This window comes from Bombina bombina, chromosome 1 (assembly GCF_027579735.1).
Source record: "Bombina bombina isolate aBomBom1 chromosome 1, aBomBom1.pri, whole genome shotgun sequence".
Lineage (NCBI taxonomy): Eukaryota > Metazoa > Chordata > Amphibia > Anura > Bombinatoridae > Bombina > Bombina bombina.
Genome location: NC_069499.1, coordinates 1016089027 through 1016104997, shown reverse-complemented (window position 1 = coordinate 1016104997; position 15971 = coordinate 1016089027). Strand labels below are relative to the sequence as shown.

Below are 15971 nucleotides of genomic sequence, written 5' to 3'. Positions count from 1 at the left end.
CTGACGTTGCATGACGGCCAAAAAGGTGTGTGGTACACCTATTCTGACAAGACTTATAATAGCGGCGTTAGGGGAAAAGCATCTTTATGAAGCATAACAATGCTTTTTTCACTCATAACGCAAAACTCTTAATCTAGCTGTCTGTTATTTGAACAGTATCAGGGTATTTCAGAGGTGAGGTTGAAACATGGCAAGTGTATTATGTCCAAACGTCTTTGCTCACTATTCAGCTACATTTTGATTGTTTACATACAGACAAATACAAAGATAAACTTTCACTTAAATGCTATTAAATTATTTCCTGATAACAAAAATAGTGGATTATTCTATCAGCTTGCCTTTGCTGTGAATTGTCCTAACTGAGGAAAGCTTTTGAATTAAAATATACTCTCAGCATCCTTTTACTGTCCATGGCCACCAATGCAGATATACTCTGGCACACCTGCTACAAGTGGAGCCTGTGATATCATATACAATGTCACTGGTACCGTAAGCATGTACAGGAGGGCAACTGCATGCTGCCTTACTGACACATTGGAAGTGGGTCACATACACTATAAAACCTTAAAACCCTCAAATATGAAACACACTACAAAGCATTTCAAAGAAAGGTTTTAAGTCTATTGAAAGTGAAGGTAAATCCAAGAGTTTAACAAATGCTAGGATTTAACATCACTAAAAATCAAGTGGAGGTTAAGTGATCAGATATGTAAAAAAAGGATGCTACACTCAACCCTTTTGTGCCATTGCACAGCGCTAAACTCAGCGCGCCGGCCATCTACGGCACATTGCTCTTTTACCAATGAGGTGCCATGCATGCATACAGAACGCTGTCAGCTGACAAGCACGGCTGTGGGTGTCTGGAGCCGCTGAGTTTAGCGCTGTGCAACGGCACAGAAAGGGTGAGTACCCTTTTTTACATATCTAATCACTTAACCTCGACGTGATTTTTAGAGATGGTAAATCCTAGCATTTGTTATACACTTGGATTTACTATCACTTTAAATAATCATATTGTCTCGTGAACATCTGTTTCTTGATAAAATAGGCCTAAACTGGTAAGCTTATTGCAAAAATAAAATTAGAATACTCTATGTTAAGATACACATCAAACAGCTATCACTGCCTCACCTACACACACAGCTTATAGTTATGTACGATACTCACTGATATTTCCTCCCACTTCATACAGGTCCAGATTGGAGAACTCCAATGAATTGTTGCTGAAAAAAGAGATAATTAAATGGAGCTACTTAAAACACAACATATTATGGGCCAGATTACGAGCTGAGCTGTATTTATCCCATGCTAACTCTGCATTTTTACTTGCGCACTTACCTGATGTGTGCAAAAAGCCAAAGTTAGAATATTGCAAATGTGTTAATGTATTCCCAGTAGAAGTCAAAAGAGCAAGAAAAGTGTGTGTGTGGGGGGGAAACTAACACCCTACTTGCACGCAAACCCAATTGCATGTTCTCAAGTGCGCTAACCAGACAAGAAAATATTAATATCTCACATTCCAATGTTCTTCAGATACAAAAATATGCTCTATTTATTCATAAATACATATAGTATTTTGGTACAATATTATTTTATATATATATATATATATATATATACACACACACACACACACACACACACACTATACAGGGAGTGCAGAATTATTAGGCAAATGAGTATTTTGACCACATCATCCTCTTTATGCATGTTGTCTTACTCCAAGCTGTATAGGCTCGAAAGCCTACTACCAATTAAGCATATTAGGTGATGTGCATCTCTGTAATGAGAAGGGGTGTGGTCTAATGACATCAACACCCTATATCTATCAGATGTGCATAATTATTAGGCAACTTCCTTTCCTTTGACAAAATGGGTCAAAAGAAGGACTTGACAGGCTCAGAAAGGTAAAAAAATAGTGAGATATCTTGCAGAGGGATGCAGCACTCTTAAAATTGCAAAGCTTCTGAAGCGTGATCATCGAACAATCAAGCGTTTCATTCAAAATAGTCAACAGGGTCGCAAGAAGCGTGTGGAAAAACCAAGGCGCAAAATAACTGCCCATGAACTGAGAAAAGTCAAGCGTGCAGCTGCCAAGATGCCACTTGCCACCAGTTTGGCAATATTTCAGAGCTGCAACATCACTGGAGTGCCCAAAAGCACAAGGTGTGCAATACTCAGAGACATGGCCAAGGTAAGAAAGGCTGAAAGACGACCACCACTGAACAAGACACACAAGCTGAAACGTCAAGACTGGGCCAAGAAATATCTCAAGACTGATTTTTCTAAGGTTTTATGGACTGATGAAATGAGAGTGAGTCTTGATGGGCCAGATGGATGGGCCCGTGGCTGGATTGGTAAAGGGCAGAGAGCTCCAGTCCGACTCAGACGCCAGCAAGGTGGAGGTGGAGTACTGGTTTGGGCTGGTATCATCAAAGATGAGCTTGTGGGGCCTTTTCGGGTTGAGGATGGAGTCAAGCTCAACTCATTCACTGCACGCTGAGAGGAAAACCGGGCTCCAACTTGCTGCGGAGCGCATATCAACGTAGAATCTAGCACAAACTTACTTCACCACCTCCATCGGAGGCAAAGTTTGTAAAACTGAATTGTGGGTGTGGTGAGGGGTGTATTTATAGGCATTTTGAGGTTTGGGAAACTTTGCCCCTCCTGGTAGGAATGTATATCCCATACGTCACTAGCTCATGGACTCTTGCTAATTACATGAAAGAAAACATGATTTTCATGCAGGACAATGCTCCATCACACGCGTCCAAGTACTCCACAGCGTGGCTGGCAAGAAAGGGTATAAAAAAAGAAAATCTAATGACATGGCCTCCTTGTTCACCTGATCTGAACCCCATTGAGAACCTGTGGTCCATCATCAAATGTGAGATTTACAAGGAGGGAAAACAGTACACCTCTCTGAACAGTGTCTGGGAGGCTGTGGTTGCTGCTGCACGCAATGTTGATGGTGAACAGATCAAAACACTGACAGAATCCATGGATGGCAGGCTTTTGAGTGTCCTTGCAAAGAAAGGTGGCTATATTGGTCACTGATTTGTTTTTGTTTTGTTTTTGAATGTCAGAAATGTATATTTGTGAATGTTGAGATGTTATATTGGTTTCACTGGTAAAAATAAATAATTGAAATGGGTATATATTTGTTTTTTGTTAAGTTGCCTAATAATTATGCACAGTAATAGTCACCTGCACACACAGATATCCCCCTAAAATAGCTATAACTAAAAACAAACTAAAAACTACTTCCAAAACTATTCAGCTATGATATTAATGAGTTTTTTTGGGTTCATTGAGAACATGGTTGTTGTTCAATAATAAAATTAATCCTCAAAAATACAACTTGCCTAATAATTCTGCACTCCCTGTATATAGATGATTATATATACAGATATATATATAGGAATATATTTAAAAATACAAAGAACATCCCGCATAGACTATATGCTTACGGATTCTTGGACCTTGGACAGGGTGTGCACTGCTGGAATAGCAGTGTGCCCCTGGTCCGACCATGACATGGTGACAGTTACTATTAACCCACTCCCCCTGACGGAGGTCTGAGATCTTGGAGACTAGCAGACCATTTGATCAAAACCCCCTGGACCCAACAGATGGCTTTAGACATACAAGACTTTTTTAAACTAAATGATACCACCCCAACTTCCGATACTACCCTCTGGGCGACCCTGAAAGCTTTCCTCCGAGGGACCTTTCTAAAAAGGGCGCAACAATTACGGCAAGAGAGAGGTGCCACTTTGGCTCAGCTCTTTGGGGAAATCAGGCCCCTAGAAATACAAAGTAAACTCCATCCCAACCCCGCGCTAGCCACACGTATTGGCCAGATTAGAACTGATAACACGGCTAAAGAGACTGTTCAGGTACAAGAATCTTTACTCAGGTTTCGGAAACTCTTTTACTATCAAGGAAATAGAGCAGATAGGCTCTTGGCCACCAAGCTCAGAGCTAGAACCAAGGCCACGCAGATTCCAAAAATTTACCATTTAGGCAAAACGTCACATGCCCCCAAAGATATAGGAGAGGCCATTATGACCTATTATAGTGAGCTGTATAGCATAGACAATTGCCCAAACACACCTAATGCAGACCTGCACACTATTAACGCTTTCCTGTCCTCCCTACATCTTCAAAAAATAGACACTGAGGAGGCCGGCCACCTGGCTGACCCTATTACCAAGGTGGAAATAAAGGTAGCCATAAAGTCCCTTAAACTACATAAGGCCCCTTGCCCAGATGGCTATACCCCTCTATTCTTTAAAACATATGCCCCTCTACTAATTCCATACTTACAGCGTCTCTATGCTGAAATCATTGAGACTGGTTCCCTGCCCCAAGAGTACTTGGATGCTTCTATATTGACTATACCGAAAGACGGTAAGGACCCGACACTCTGCCAAAGCTACCGGCCTATCTCACTTATTAACCTAGACATTAAAATATTGGCCACCTGCTAACTAAGGTCATACATAGAGACCAAGTAGGCTTTGTACTAAATCAACAGGGTACAGATAGTACACGTCGCCTACTTAATGTGTTTGCAGAGGCGAGCGATTCTAGAAGACCCCTTCTCACCCTGTCGTTCGACGCAGAGAAGGCGTTCGACAGGGTGCGATGGGAGTACCTGATGGCAGTCCTACAATATGTGGGCTTACCCGATGCCTTTCGTAGAGTGGTGGGAGCCCTTTATTCCCACCCGACCGCAAGAGTGAGGGGGCTTGGGGTTTTGCTCCAGGCCCTTCACCCTCAGAAATGGTACCCGAGAGGGGTGCACACTGTCTCCCCTTCTATTTGTGCTACCCATAGAGTCACTGGCTGCGGCTATCCGTGCTAGCAATGACATAAAAGGGATATATATATATACACAAGGGATGTACCAGAAACTTAGCCTATTTGCAGACAACTTGACGGTTTTTCTGACTAATCCGGACCACTCTCTCCCCCATCTTTTGAACCTCTTCGACACCTTTGGTAAAATATCGTTTTATAAGCTAAACGTGACTAAAACAGAGGCCTACCCTCTCCATATCCCCAATGCCCAGCTCTCTGCCCTCCAGGCCAAACATAAATTGAAGTGGAATTTAAAAGGGATACGCCACCTAGGTGTCTTCCTTTCACATGACTTCAAAAATGTAGTAGCGGCAAACTATTATCACTTTCTCCAAGATCTCAGACAGACACCCACGCTCCCTAGATACAAGGAAGTCTCTTGGATGGTGATTTTGCCAAAACGTACTTATTTATATAGATGCCTTATGCTACAACTCCCCAATACTTACCTGGATAACTTCCAGTCACTCCTCCACAAATATGTCTGGGCTGACTCTTACCCCAGAGTGGCAAGTAGGATACTGCAAGCCCCGATAGATTGAGGGGGTCTAGGTCTGCCCAACCTCAGAACGTATTACGAAGCCGCTATGTTAACGCCCTCATAACACACTACGCGATCCCACGGAAAATGCACTTTGAAGTTACACGCTTTAGGTCACTGCTTAACAGTTGAAACTTCTTTAAATCCGCGCAACGCCTGAATACACTTTGGGAAACTAGGTTTCAGATGGGAATACAGGGACACCGACCTCTAATGGCCCATTATCAGTGCATCCAAAATCATTCTATCCTACAGAAGACACATAATATTTTGGCGTGGGAGAGGGATCTAGGTAGAACAATAGATGCCCAAGAATGGACTAGAGCTATAACTCTCACTAGACAGGCAATACATAGTGTAACCTTCTTCGAACTATTGTATAAACTGCTCACAAGGTGGCACTGGGTGCCCAGCCGACTGTGTAGATTCTCTCCCACCATCTCCAATAGGTGCTGGAGGGGATGCGACCAAAAAGGGGATGATATTCACATTTGGTGGAGCTGCCCAGAAATCCAGAAACTATGGACCAAAGTTCTCGCCCTGTGTAGTCTCCTAGCCCTTCCAGCAGATAGAGGCCCGGAGACCTATCTACTTCATCTCAATATCCCCAAACTCTCTAAATCTTCGAAACACCTCTTCCTCTATCTCATATTGTCTACCGAGCTTGTCATTGCAAGATTTTGGAAATAACAAAGTGCCCCACATTTAGAGAAAGTAATAGAGATCATCTCACACGTACGAATAATGGAGGAGGTGATATATTTAAAGAGGGGTCTCATAGACCTACATAATGATACTTGGTCCACATGGGATACACTCCCGCAAAATGTAGTGCCTAAAATCTGAATGCGAATGAAAACTGGCTGCCTACCTTTCCCTTGCCCACCCTCCTCCCCTTTCTCTTTGTTCTTATCTATCTTCCTTACCTCCCTTCTCTCCACCCCACTCTAGCTGCCCTCTTTTTCCTCCTACAATTACCCTCTTTCTTCTCTTCTCTCTTGTCTTTCCTCTCTTCACAATGTATCCTATTCAGTATCAACTGAAACTGTATACATTTCACAATAGACTGATGTGAACCCGTGTTTCTGCATAGCCTTAAAAAACAGAATTTATGCTTACCTGATAAATTACTTTCTCCAACGGTGTGTCCGGTCCACGGCGTCATCCTTACTTGTGGGATATTCTCTTCCCCAACAGGAAATGGCAAAGAGTCCCAGCAAAGCTGGTCACATGATCTCTCCTAGGCTCCGCCCACCCCAGTCATTCGACCGACAGACAGGAGGAAATATATATAGGAGAAACCATATGATACCGTGGTGACTGTAGTTAGAGAAAATAATTCATCAGACCTGATTAAAAAACCAGGGCGGGCCGTGGACCGGACACACCGTTGGAGAAAGTAATTTATCAGGTAAGCATAAATTCTGTTTTCTCCAACATTGGTGTGTCCGGTCCACGGCGTCATCCTTACTTGTGGGAACCAATACCAAAGCTTTAGGACACGGATGAAGGGAGGGAGCAAATCAGGTCACCTAAACGGAAGGAACCACAGCTTGCAAAACCTTTCTCCCAAAAATAGCCTCCGAAGAAGCAAAAGTATCAAATTTGTAAAATTTGGCAAAAGTGTGCAGTGAAGACCAAGTCTCTGCCTTACATATCTGGTCAACAGAAGCCTCGTTCTTGAAGGCCCATGTGGAAGCCACAGCCCTAGTGGAGTGAGCTGTGATTCTTTCAGGAGGCTGCCGTCCGGCAGTCTCATAAGCCAATCGGATGATGCTTTTAAGCCAAAAGGAAAGAGAGGTAGAAGTCGCTTTTTGACCTCTCCTTTTACCAGAATAAACAACAAACAAGGAAGATGTGTGTCTGAAATCTTTAGTAGCCTCTAAATAGAACTTTAGAGCACGGACAACGTCCAAATTGTGTAACAAACGTTCCTTCTTTGAAACTGGATTCGGACACAAAGAAGGTACAACTATCTCCTGGTTAATATTTTTGTTAGAAACAACTTTAGGAAGAAAACCAGGCTTAGTACGCAAAACCACCTTATCTGCATGGAACACCAGATAAGGAGGAGAACACTGCAGAGCAGATAACTCTGAAACTCTTCTAGCAGAAGAAATTGCAACCAAAAACAAAACTTTCCAAGATAGTAACTTAATATCTATGGAATGTAAGGGTTCAAACGGAACCCCTTGAAGAACTGAAAGAACTAGATTTAGACTCCAGGGAGGAGTCAAAGGTCTGTAAACAGGCTTGATCCTAACCAGAGCCTGAACAAATGCTTGAACATCTGGCATAGCTGCCAGTCTTTTGTGTAGTAAGACAGATAAAGCAGAGATCTGTCCCTTTAGAGAACTTGCAGATAATCCTTTCTCCAAACCTTCTTGAAGAAAGGAGAGAATCTTAGGAATTTTTATCTTATTCCATGGGAATCCTTTGGATTCACACCAACAGATATATTTTTTCCATATTTTATGGTACATTTTTCTAGTTACAGGTTTTCTGGCCTGAACCAGAGTATCTATCACCGAATCTGAAAACCCACGCTTTGATAGAATCAAGCATTCAATCTCCAAGCCGTCAGTTGGAGGGAGACCAGATTTGGGTGTTCGAATGGACCTTGAACAAGAAGGTCCTGTCTCAAAGGTAGCTTCCATGGTGGAGCCGATGACATATTCACCAGGTCTGCATACCAAGTCTTGCGTGGCCACGCAGGAGCTATCAAGATCACCGAGGCCCTCTCCTGATTGATCCTGGCTACCAGCCTGGGAATGAGAGGAAAGGGTGGGAATACGTAAGCTAGGTTGAAAGTCCAAGGAGCTACTAGTGCATCTACTAGAGTCGCCTTGGGATCCCTGGATCTGGACCCGTAGCAAGGAACCTTGAAGTTCTGACGAGACGCCATCAGATCCATGTCTGGAATGCCCCATAATTGAGTTATTTGGGCAAAGATTTCTGGATGGAGTTCCCACTCCCCCGGATGAAATGTCTGACGACTCAGAAAATCCGCTTCCCAATTTTCCACTCCTGGGATGTGGATCGCAGACAAGTGGCAGGAGTGATCCTCCGCCCATTGAATTATTTTGGTCACTTCTTTCATCGCCAGGGAACTCTTTGTTCCCCCTTGATGACTGATATAAGCAACAGTCGTCATGTTTGCTAGTTGAGGCCAAGCTCTGAGAGCATTGAATATCGCTCTCAGTTCCAGAATGTTTATCGGGAGAAGAGACTCTTCCCGAGACCATAGACCCTGAGCTTTCAGGGATTCCCAGACCGCACCCCAGCCCACTAGACTGGCGTCGGTCGTGACAATGACCCACTCCGGCCTGCGGAAGCTCATTCCCTGGGACAGATGGTCCAGGGTCAGCCACCAATGGAGTGAATCTCTGGTCTTTTGATCTACTTGAATCATTGGAGACAAGTCTGTATAATCCCCATTCCACTGTTTGAGCATGCACAGTTGTAATGGTCTTAGATGAATTTGTGCAAAAGGAACTATGTCCATTGTTGCAACCATCAATCTTATTACTTCCATGCATAGCGCTATGGAAGGACGAGGAACAGAATGAAGCACTTGACAAGAGCTTAGAAGTTTTGATTTTCTGACCTCTGTCAGAAAAATCCTCATTTCTAAGGAATCTATTATTGTTCCCAAGAAGGGAACTCTTGTTGACAGGGACAGAGAACTCTTTTCTTTGTTCACCTTCCATCCGTGAGATGTGAGAAAGGCTAGAACGATGTCCGTATGAGCCTTTGCCTTTGACAGGGACGACGCTTGTATTAGAATGTCGTCCAAGTAAGGTACTACTGCAATGCCCCTTGGTCTTAGAACCGCTAGAAGGGACCCTAGCACCTTTGTGAAAATCCTTGGAGCAGTGGCTAATCCGAATGGAAGAGCCACAAACTGGTAATGTTTGTCCAGAAAAGCGAACCTTAGGAACTGATGATGTTCCTTGTGGATAGGGATATGTAGGTACGCATCCTTTAGATCCACGGTAGTCATAAATTGACTTTCCTGGATGGTGGGTAGAATCGTTCGAATAGTTTCCATTTTGAACGATGGAACCCTGAGAAATTTGTTTAGGATCTTCAAATCCAAAATTGGTCTGAACGTTCCCTCTTTTTTGGGAACTACGAACAGATTGGAATAAAATCCCATTCCTTGTTCCTTTATTGGAACTGGGTGTATCACTCCCATCTTTAACAGGTCTTCTACACAATGTAAGAATGCCTGTCTCTTTATTTGGTTTGAGGATAAGTGAGACTTGTGGAACCTTCCCCTTGGGGGTAGTTCCTTGAATTCCAGGAGATAACCTTGAGAAACTATTTCTAGCGTCCAAGGATCCTGAACATCTCTTGCCCAAGCCTGAGCAAAGAGAGAGAGTCTGCCCCCCACCAGATCCGGCCCCGGATCGGGGGCTACTCCTTCATGCTGTCTTGTTAGCAGTGGCAGGCTTCTTGGCCTGCTTACCCTTGTTCCAGCCTTGCATTGGTTTCCAGGCTGGTTTGGGTTGTGAGGCATTACCCTCTTGCTTAGAGGATGCAGAATTAGAGGCTGGTCCATTTCTGCGAAAGGGACGAAAATTAGGCTTATTTTTAGCCTTAAAAGTCCTATCCTGTGGAAGGGCGTGGCCCTTTCCCCCAGTGATGTCTGAAATAATCTCTTTCAAATCAGGTCCAAATAAAGTTTTACCTTTGAAAGGAATGTTAAGTAATTTTGTCTTGGATGACACATCTGCTGACCAAGACTTTAGCCAAAGCGCTCTGCGCGCCACAATAGGAAACCCTGAATTTTTCGCCGCTAATTTTGCTAATTGCAAAGCGGCATCTAAAATAAAAGAGTTAGCCAATTTAAGTGCGTGAACTCTGTCCATAACCTCCTCATATGGAGTTTCTCTACTGAGCGACTTTTCTAGTTCCTCGAACCAGAACCACGCTGCCGTAGTGACAGGAACAATGCATGAAATTGGTTGTAGAAGGTAGCCTTGCTGTACAAAAATCTTTTTAAGCAAACCTTCCAATTTTTTATCCATAGGATCTTTGAAAGCACAACTATCTTCGATAGGAATAGTAGTGCGTTTGTTTAGAGTAGAAACTGCCCCCTCGACCTTGGGGACTGTCTGCCATAAGTCCTTTCTGGGGTCGACCATAGGAAATAATTTCTTAAATATAGGGGGAGGAACAAAAGGTATGCCGGGCTTTTCCCACTCTTTATTTACTATGTCCGCCACCCGCTTGGGTATAGGAAAAGCGTCGGGGGGCACCGGAACCTCTAGGAACCTGTCCATCTTGCATAATTTCTCTGGAATGACCAAATTGTCACAATCATCCAGAGTAGATAACACCTCCTTAAGCAGTGCGCGGAGATGTTCTAATTTAAATTTAAATGTCACAACATCAGGTTCAGCTTTATGAGAAATTTTTCCTGAATCTGAAATTTCTCCCTCAGACAAAACCTCCCTCATGGCCCCTTTAGATTGGTGTGAGGGTATGACAGAACAATTATCATCATAGTCCTCTTGCTCTTCAGTGTTTAAAACAGAGCAATCGCGCTTTCTCTGATAAGTAGGCATTTTGGATAAAAGATTTGCTATGGAGTTATCCATTACAGCCGTTAATTGTTGCATGGTAATAAGTATTGGCGCACTAGATGTACTAGGGGCCTCCTGCATGGGCAAAACTGGTGTAGACACAGTAGGAGATGATGTAGTATCATGTTTACTCCCCTCATTTGAGGAATCATCTTGGGCAATATCATTATTTGTGGCAGTACTGTCCTTACTTTGTTTGGACGCTATGGTACAATTATCACATAAATTTAAATGGGGAGACACATTGGCTTTCATACATATAGAACATAGCTTATTTGAAGGTACAGACATGTTAAACAGGCTTAAACTTGTCAACAATGCACAAAAAACGTTTTAAAATAAAACCGTTACTGTCAATTTAAATTTCAAACAGAAAACACTTTATTACTGAATATGTGAAAAAGTATGAAGGAATTGTTCAAAAATTACCAAATTTTCACCACAGTGTCTTAAAGCCTTAAAAGTATTGCACACCAAATTTCAGAGCTTTAACCCTTAAAATAACGGAACCGGAGCCGTTTTTCAATTTAACCCCTATACAGTCCCAGATACAGTCTTTGCTAAGACCCAACCAAGCCCTGAGGGGAATACGATACCAAATGACGCCTTCTAAAAGCTTTTTCAGAGATTCTTAGATCCTCACACATGCATCTGCATGCCCTGCTCTCAAAAAACAACTGCGCATTAATGGCGCGAAAATGAGGCTCAGTCTATGACTAGAAAGGCCCCCTGACTGAAAAAGGTGTCCAATACAGTGCCTGCCGTTTTATAAACGTTCCCCAAGATTATAAATGTCAATTGTTAGCCTAAATTTGAATAATATGCACAAATAAAGCAATCGATTTAGCCCATAAAAATGTCTACCAGTTTTTTAGCCCATAATAAGCCCTTTATTCTGTTTGTTTTTGACTAAGAAAATGGCTTACCGGTCCCCATGAGGGGAAATGACAGCCTTCCAGCATTACACAGTCTTGTTAGAAATATGGCTAGTCATACCTTAAGCAGAAAAGTCTGCTAACTGTTTCCCCCAACTGAAGTTACTTCATCTCAACAGTCCTATGTGGAAACAGCAATCGATTTTAGTTACTGTCTGCTAAAATCATCTTCCTCTTACAAACAGAAATCTTCATCCTTTTCTGTTTCAGAGTAAATAGTACATACCAGCACTATTTTAAAATAACAAACACTTGATAGAAGAATAAAAACTACATTTAAACACCAAAAAACTCTTAACCATCTCCGTGGAGATGTTGCCTGTGCAACGGCAAAGAGAATGACTGGGGTTGGCGGAGCCTAGGAGGGATCATGTGACCAGCTTTGCTGGGACTCTTTGCCATTTCCTGTTGGGGAAGAGAATATCCCACAAGTAAGGATGACGCCGTGGACCGGACACACCAATGTTGGAGAAAGGATCTTTAATCCCGTTTCCTGTTCATGGGGCTCGGATTAACAGCTCCAGTAAGTTCAGCGAGGACATCCCTCTCCTTTCTAACATAGATAAAGACTACCTCTAATACTAGGGGATGCCCTCAACTGTATGTTATTTTTTTTTCTCCCTTTGTGTACATCATAAAAGAGGTTTTTGGCAACTGACTGGGCTCCTCACAGAGCCTGGAGTTTTAGCCACATGTAAGATATTTGTGATCTGTTTACTTTGTAATCTGATAAAATGTACCTAAATATATCTTACCACTGCATATCTGTTCTTGTTGTAACCTCAATAAAATAATAAAAAAGAAATACAAAGAACATATTCTGCTACGTGCAGAACATTGGAATGCAAAATATTTACAGTAAATGCACAATATAACCCTTTAATAAAAATTAATATTGCATGAATATTCTTTAACATGTTTTCATCAACTTGACTGTAAAGGGCTCCAATCAGGCATAGGCAAGGTGTCCGTACACAGACACTGGAGTCCGTGACTAGCCCTTACAGTGTCTGCCACAACCTTAGTATGTATTTTCTTTCTAATTAAATAATAGGAATAAAAAAATATGTGGTGTGAATAAAGTTAGTGGCTTGTTAAGAGACTGCTAGCGATATTGGGTGATAAGTTATGGAATAAAGCCTGAGTGAAATACTGGATGTGTATCTGCAAATGTATAATAATACCCTGCTCTATACAAAGACACAGTAGTGACACTAGCACATGCGTATAGCCAGATAAGGGCTGGTTATAGGATCAGTGGTATCTGCATCAGTATAATAACACCCAGCGCTATATAATGACACAGTAGTGACACTGGCTCATGGGTATAACCAGAGGAGGGCTGGTTATAGGATCAGTGGTATCTGTGTCAGTATAATAACACCTAGCACTATATAATGACACAGTAGTGACACTGGCTCATGGGTATAGCCAGAGGAGGGCTGGTTATAGGATCAGTGGTATCTGCATCAGTATAATAACACCCAGCACTATTATAACTACAAAGTAGTGACACTGGCCCCTGGGTATAGCCAGAGGAGGGCTGGTTATAGGATCAGCAGTATCTGCATCAGTATAATAACACCAAGCACTATACAAAGACACAGTAGTGACACTGGCACATGTGTATAGCCAGAGGAGGGCTGGTTATAGGGTCAGTAGTATCTGCATCAGTATAATAACACCAAGCGCTATATAATGACACAGTAGTAACACTGGCACATGGGTATAGCCAGAGGAGGGCTGGTTATAGGATCAGTGGTATCGGCATCAGTATAATAACACCCAGCACTATATAATGACACAGTAGTGACACTGGCACATGAGTATAGCCAGAGGAGGGCTGGTTATAGTATCAGTGGTATAAAGAGTAGAAAGAGGGCGCCACAATAGCGTGATACCGTCTGGATATGCAGGTACAGATAAAAGTAAGTATTATGCTTACCAAATGGTGTGGCACTGTGCTGTGACCAGTGCAAGAAAGCAGGCTAGCACTTATCAGTGGCTAGTACACTGTGGAAGCCAAGCTCCAAAGGCACTTGTCCTAGTGGAAACTTTGTGTATGCCTCCTGTTGGCTGGACTTCAGGTGCTGCAGGTGTATATGCCTCCTGTTGGCTGGACTTCAGGTGCTGCAAAGGTGTAATCTTTTGTGTGTTGTTCAGTTGGTATTGATAAACCACAACACAGACAACTTCAAATAAAATGGCTTTTAATACTTATGACGCGTTTCTCAACCTCAAACGGGTCGTTTCATCAGATAAAAAAGTGAATGCCATCATTAACAATTGTTAACAATTTATACACAGTTGTGTGTCTAAAGAGGAAGTTGTCATCAGATGTGTAATCCAATAGAAAAACATTTGTGTGCATTCAGCTGTGGAAACCAAATCAGGCTCCCAGCTGTTACAATTTAGAAATTTAGACAGAGTAACAAGGTTAAAATAGGATGTGTGTATATATGGGAATCTAAACTTTTAACCTGTTGGTTACATTGTGAAAATGAATAAATAAAACAATGTTATCACTTTGTTTTCATTAAAAATTAATAATATATAACCTCACTTAATAGTTTGTTGTGATGGACACAATCCTTTTGAATATAGAAGAAGATATTTTAATTGTAAAAATAACAAAAAAGTGTATATATAGATGATGGATAATTCATTAGATAATAAGGATCTGAATAGGAGCCTGAACCTTTAACCTATTGTTTACATTGTGAATGTGAAGAATTAAAAAAGTGTTGTTACTTGGTTTTTGTTGAAGATAGATACTTGTATAGCCTCAATATAGTTTGTTATAATGGATTGATACATATATTTGATTGTAAAAATTGCATAGGGATGTGTATATATGAAAAAAGAATTATTCAATAAACAGAGGTCTTTATATATACATGCATGCACACACATATGTATCCCCCCCCCCCCCCCCCCCTTGTATAGTATCTGCATACATGCACATGTGCGCACACGCATATAGTTGTGTTGTTTGTAATTGTTTATTTGGAAAACGATTGTTTTATTAAAAAGAAAAAAAAGGTAAAGAAAAAGGGTGTCTCTCTTTATGTGTATAGTGTATGTTAAATGTGAATAGTAATTAATGATCTGTGTCTGGAATTTCATTTGTGAAATCTGATATTTGAAATGAAATGAAAGAAATTTCTAATTGGTGTGGTACCTAGTTTAACTCATCTCACATTTAATGGATATAATCATAATCATAGAATCACTGTCTAAATGTGATATAATAACACCCAGCACTATATAATGACACAGTAGTGACACTGGCTCATGTGTATAGCCAGACAAGGGCTGGTTATAGGATCAGTGGTATCTGCATCAGTATAATAACACCCAGTACTATATAATGACACAGTAGTGACACTGGCACATGCGTATAGCCAGAGGAGGGCTGGTTATAGGATCAGTGGTATCTGCATCAGTATAATAACACCCAGTACTATATAATGACACAGTAGTGACACTGGCTCATGGGTATAGCCAGACAAGGGCTGGTTATAGGATCAGTGGTATCTGCATCAGTATAATAACACCCAGTACTATATAATGACACAGTAGTGACACTGGCACATGCGTATAGCCAGAGGAGGGCTGGTTATAGGATCAGTGGTATCTGCATCAGTATAATAACACCCAGTACTATATAATGACACAGTAGTGACACTGGCTCATGGGTATAGCCAGAGGAGGGGTGGTTATAGGATCAGTGGTATCTGCATCAGTATAATACCACCCAGCACTATATAATGACACAGTAGTGACACTGGCACATGGGTATAGCCAGAGGAGGGGTGGTTATAGGACCAGTGGTATCTGCATCAGTATAATAACACCCAGCACTATATAATGACACAGTAGTGACACTGGCACATGGGTATAGCCAGAGGTGAGCTGGTTATAGGATCAGTGGTATCTGCATCAGTATAATAACACCAAGCACTATATAATGACACAGTAGTGACACTGGCACATGCGTATAGCCAGAGGAGGGCTGGTTATAGGATCAGTGGTATC

General features: G+C 41.9%; 1 protein-coding gene across 1 annotated transcript in view; it reads right to left on the bottom strand.

Annotated features, from left to right (window-relative positions):
• Positions 1 to 15971, bottom strand: part of ARHGAP40 (Rho GTPase activating protein 40) — a 403388-nt gene that overhangs the window by 4375 nt on the left and 383042 nt on the right. The window contains exon 14 of the mRNA XM_053715649.1: positions 1168 to 1223. Coding sequence (XP_053571624.1) covers positions 1168 to 1223 — 56 coding nt within the window. The remainder of the gene's footprint in view (positions 1 to 1167; positions 1224 to 15971) is intronic.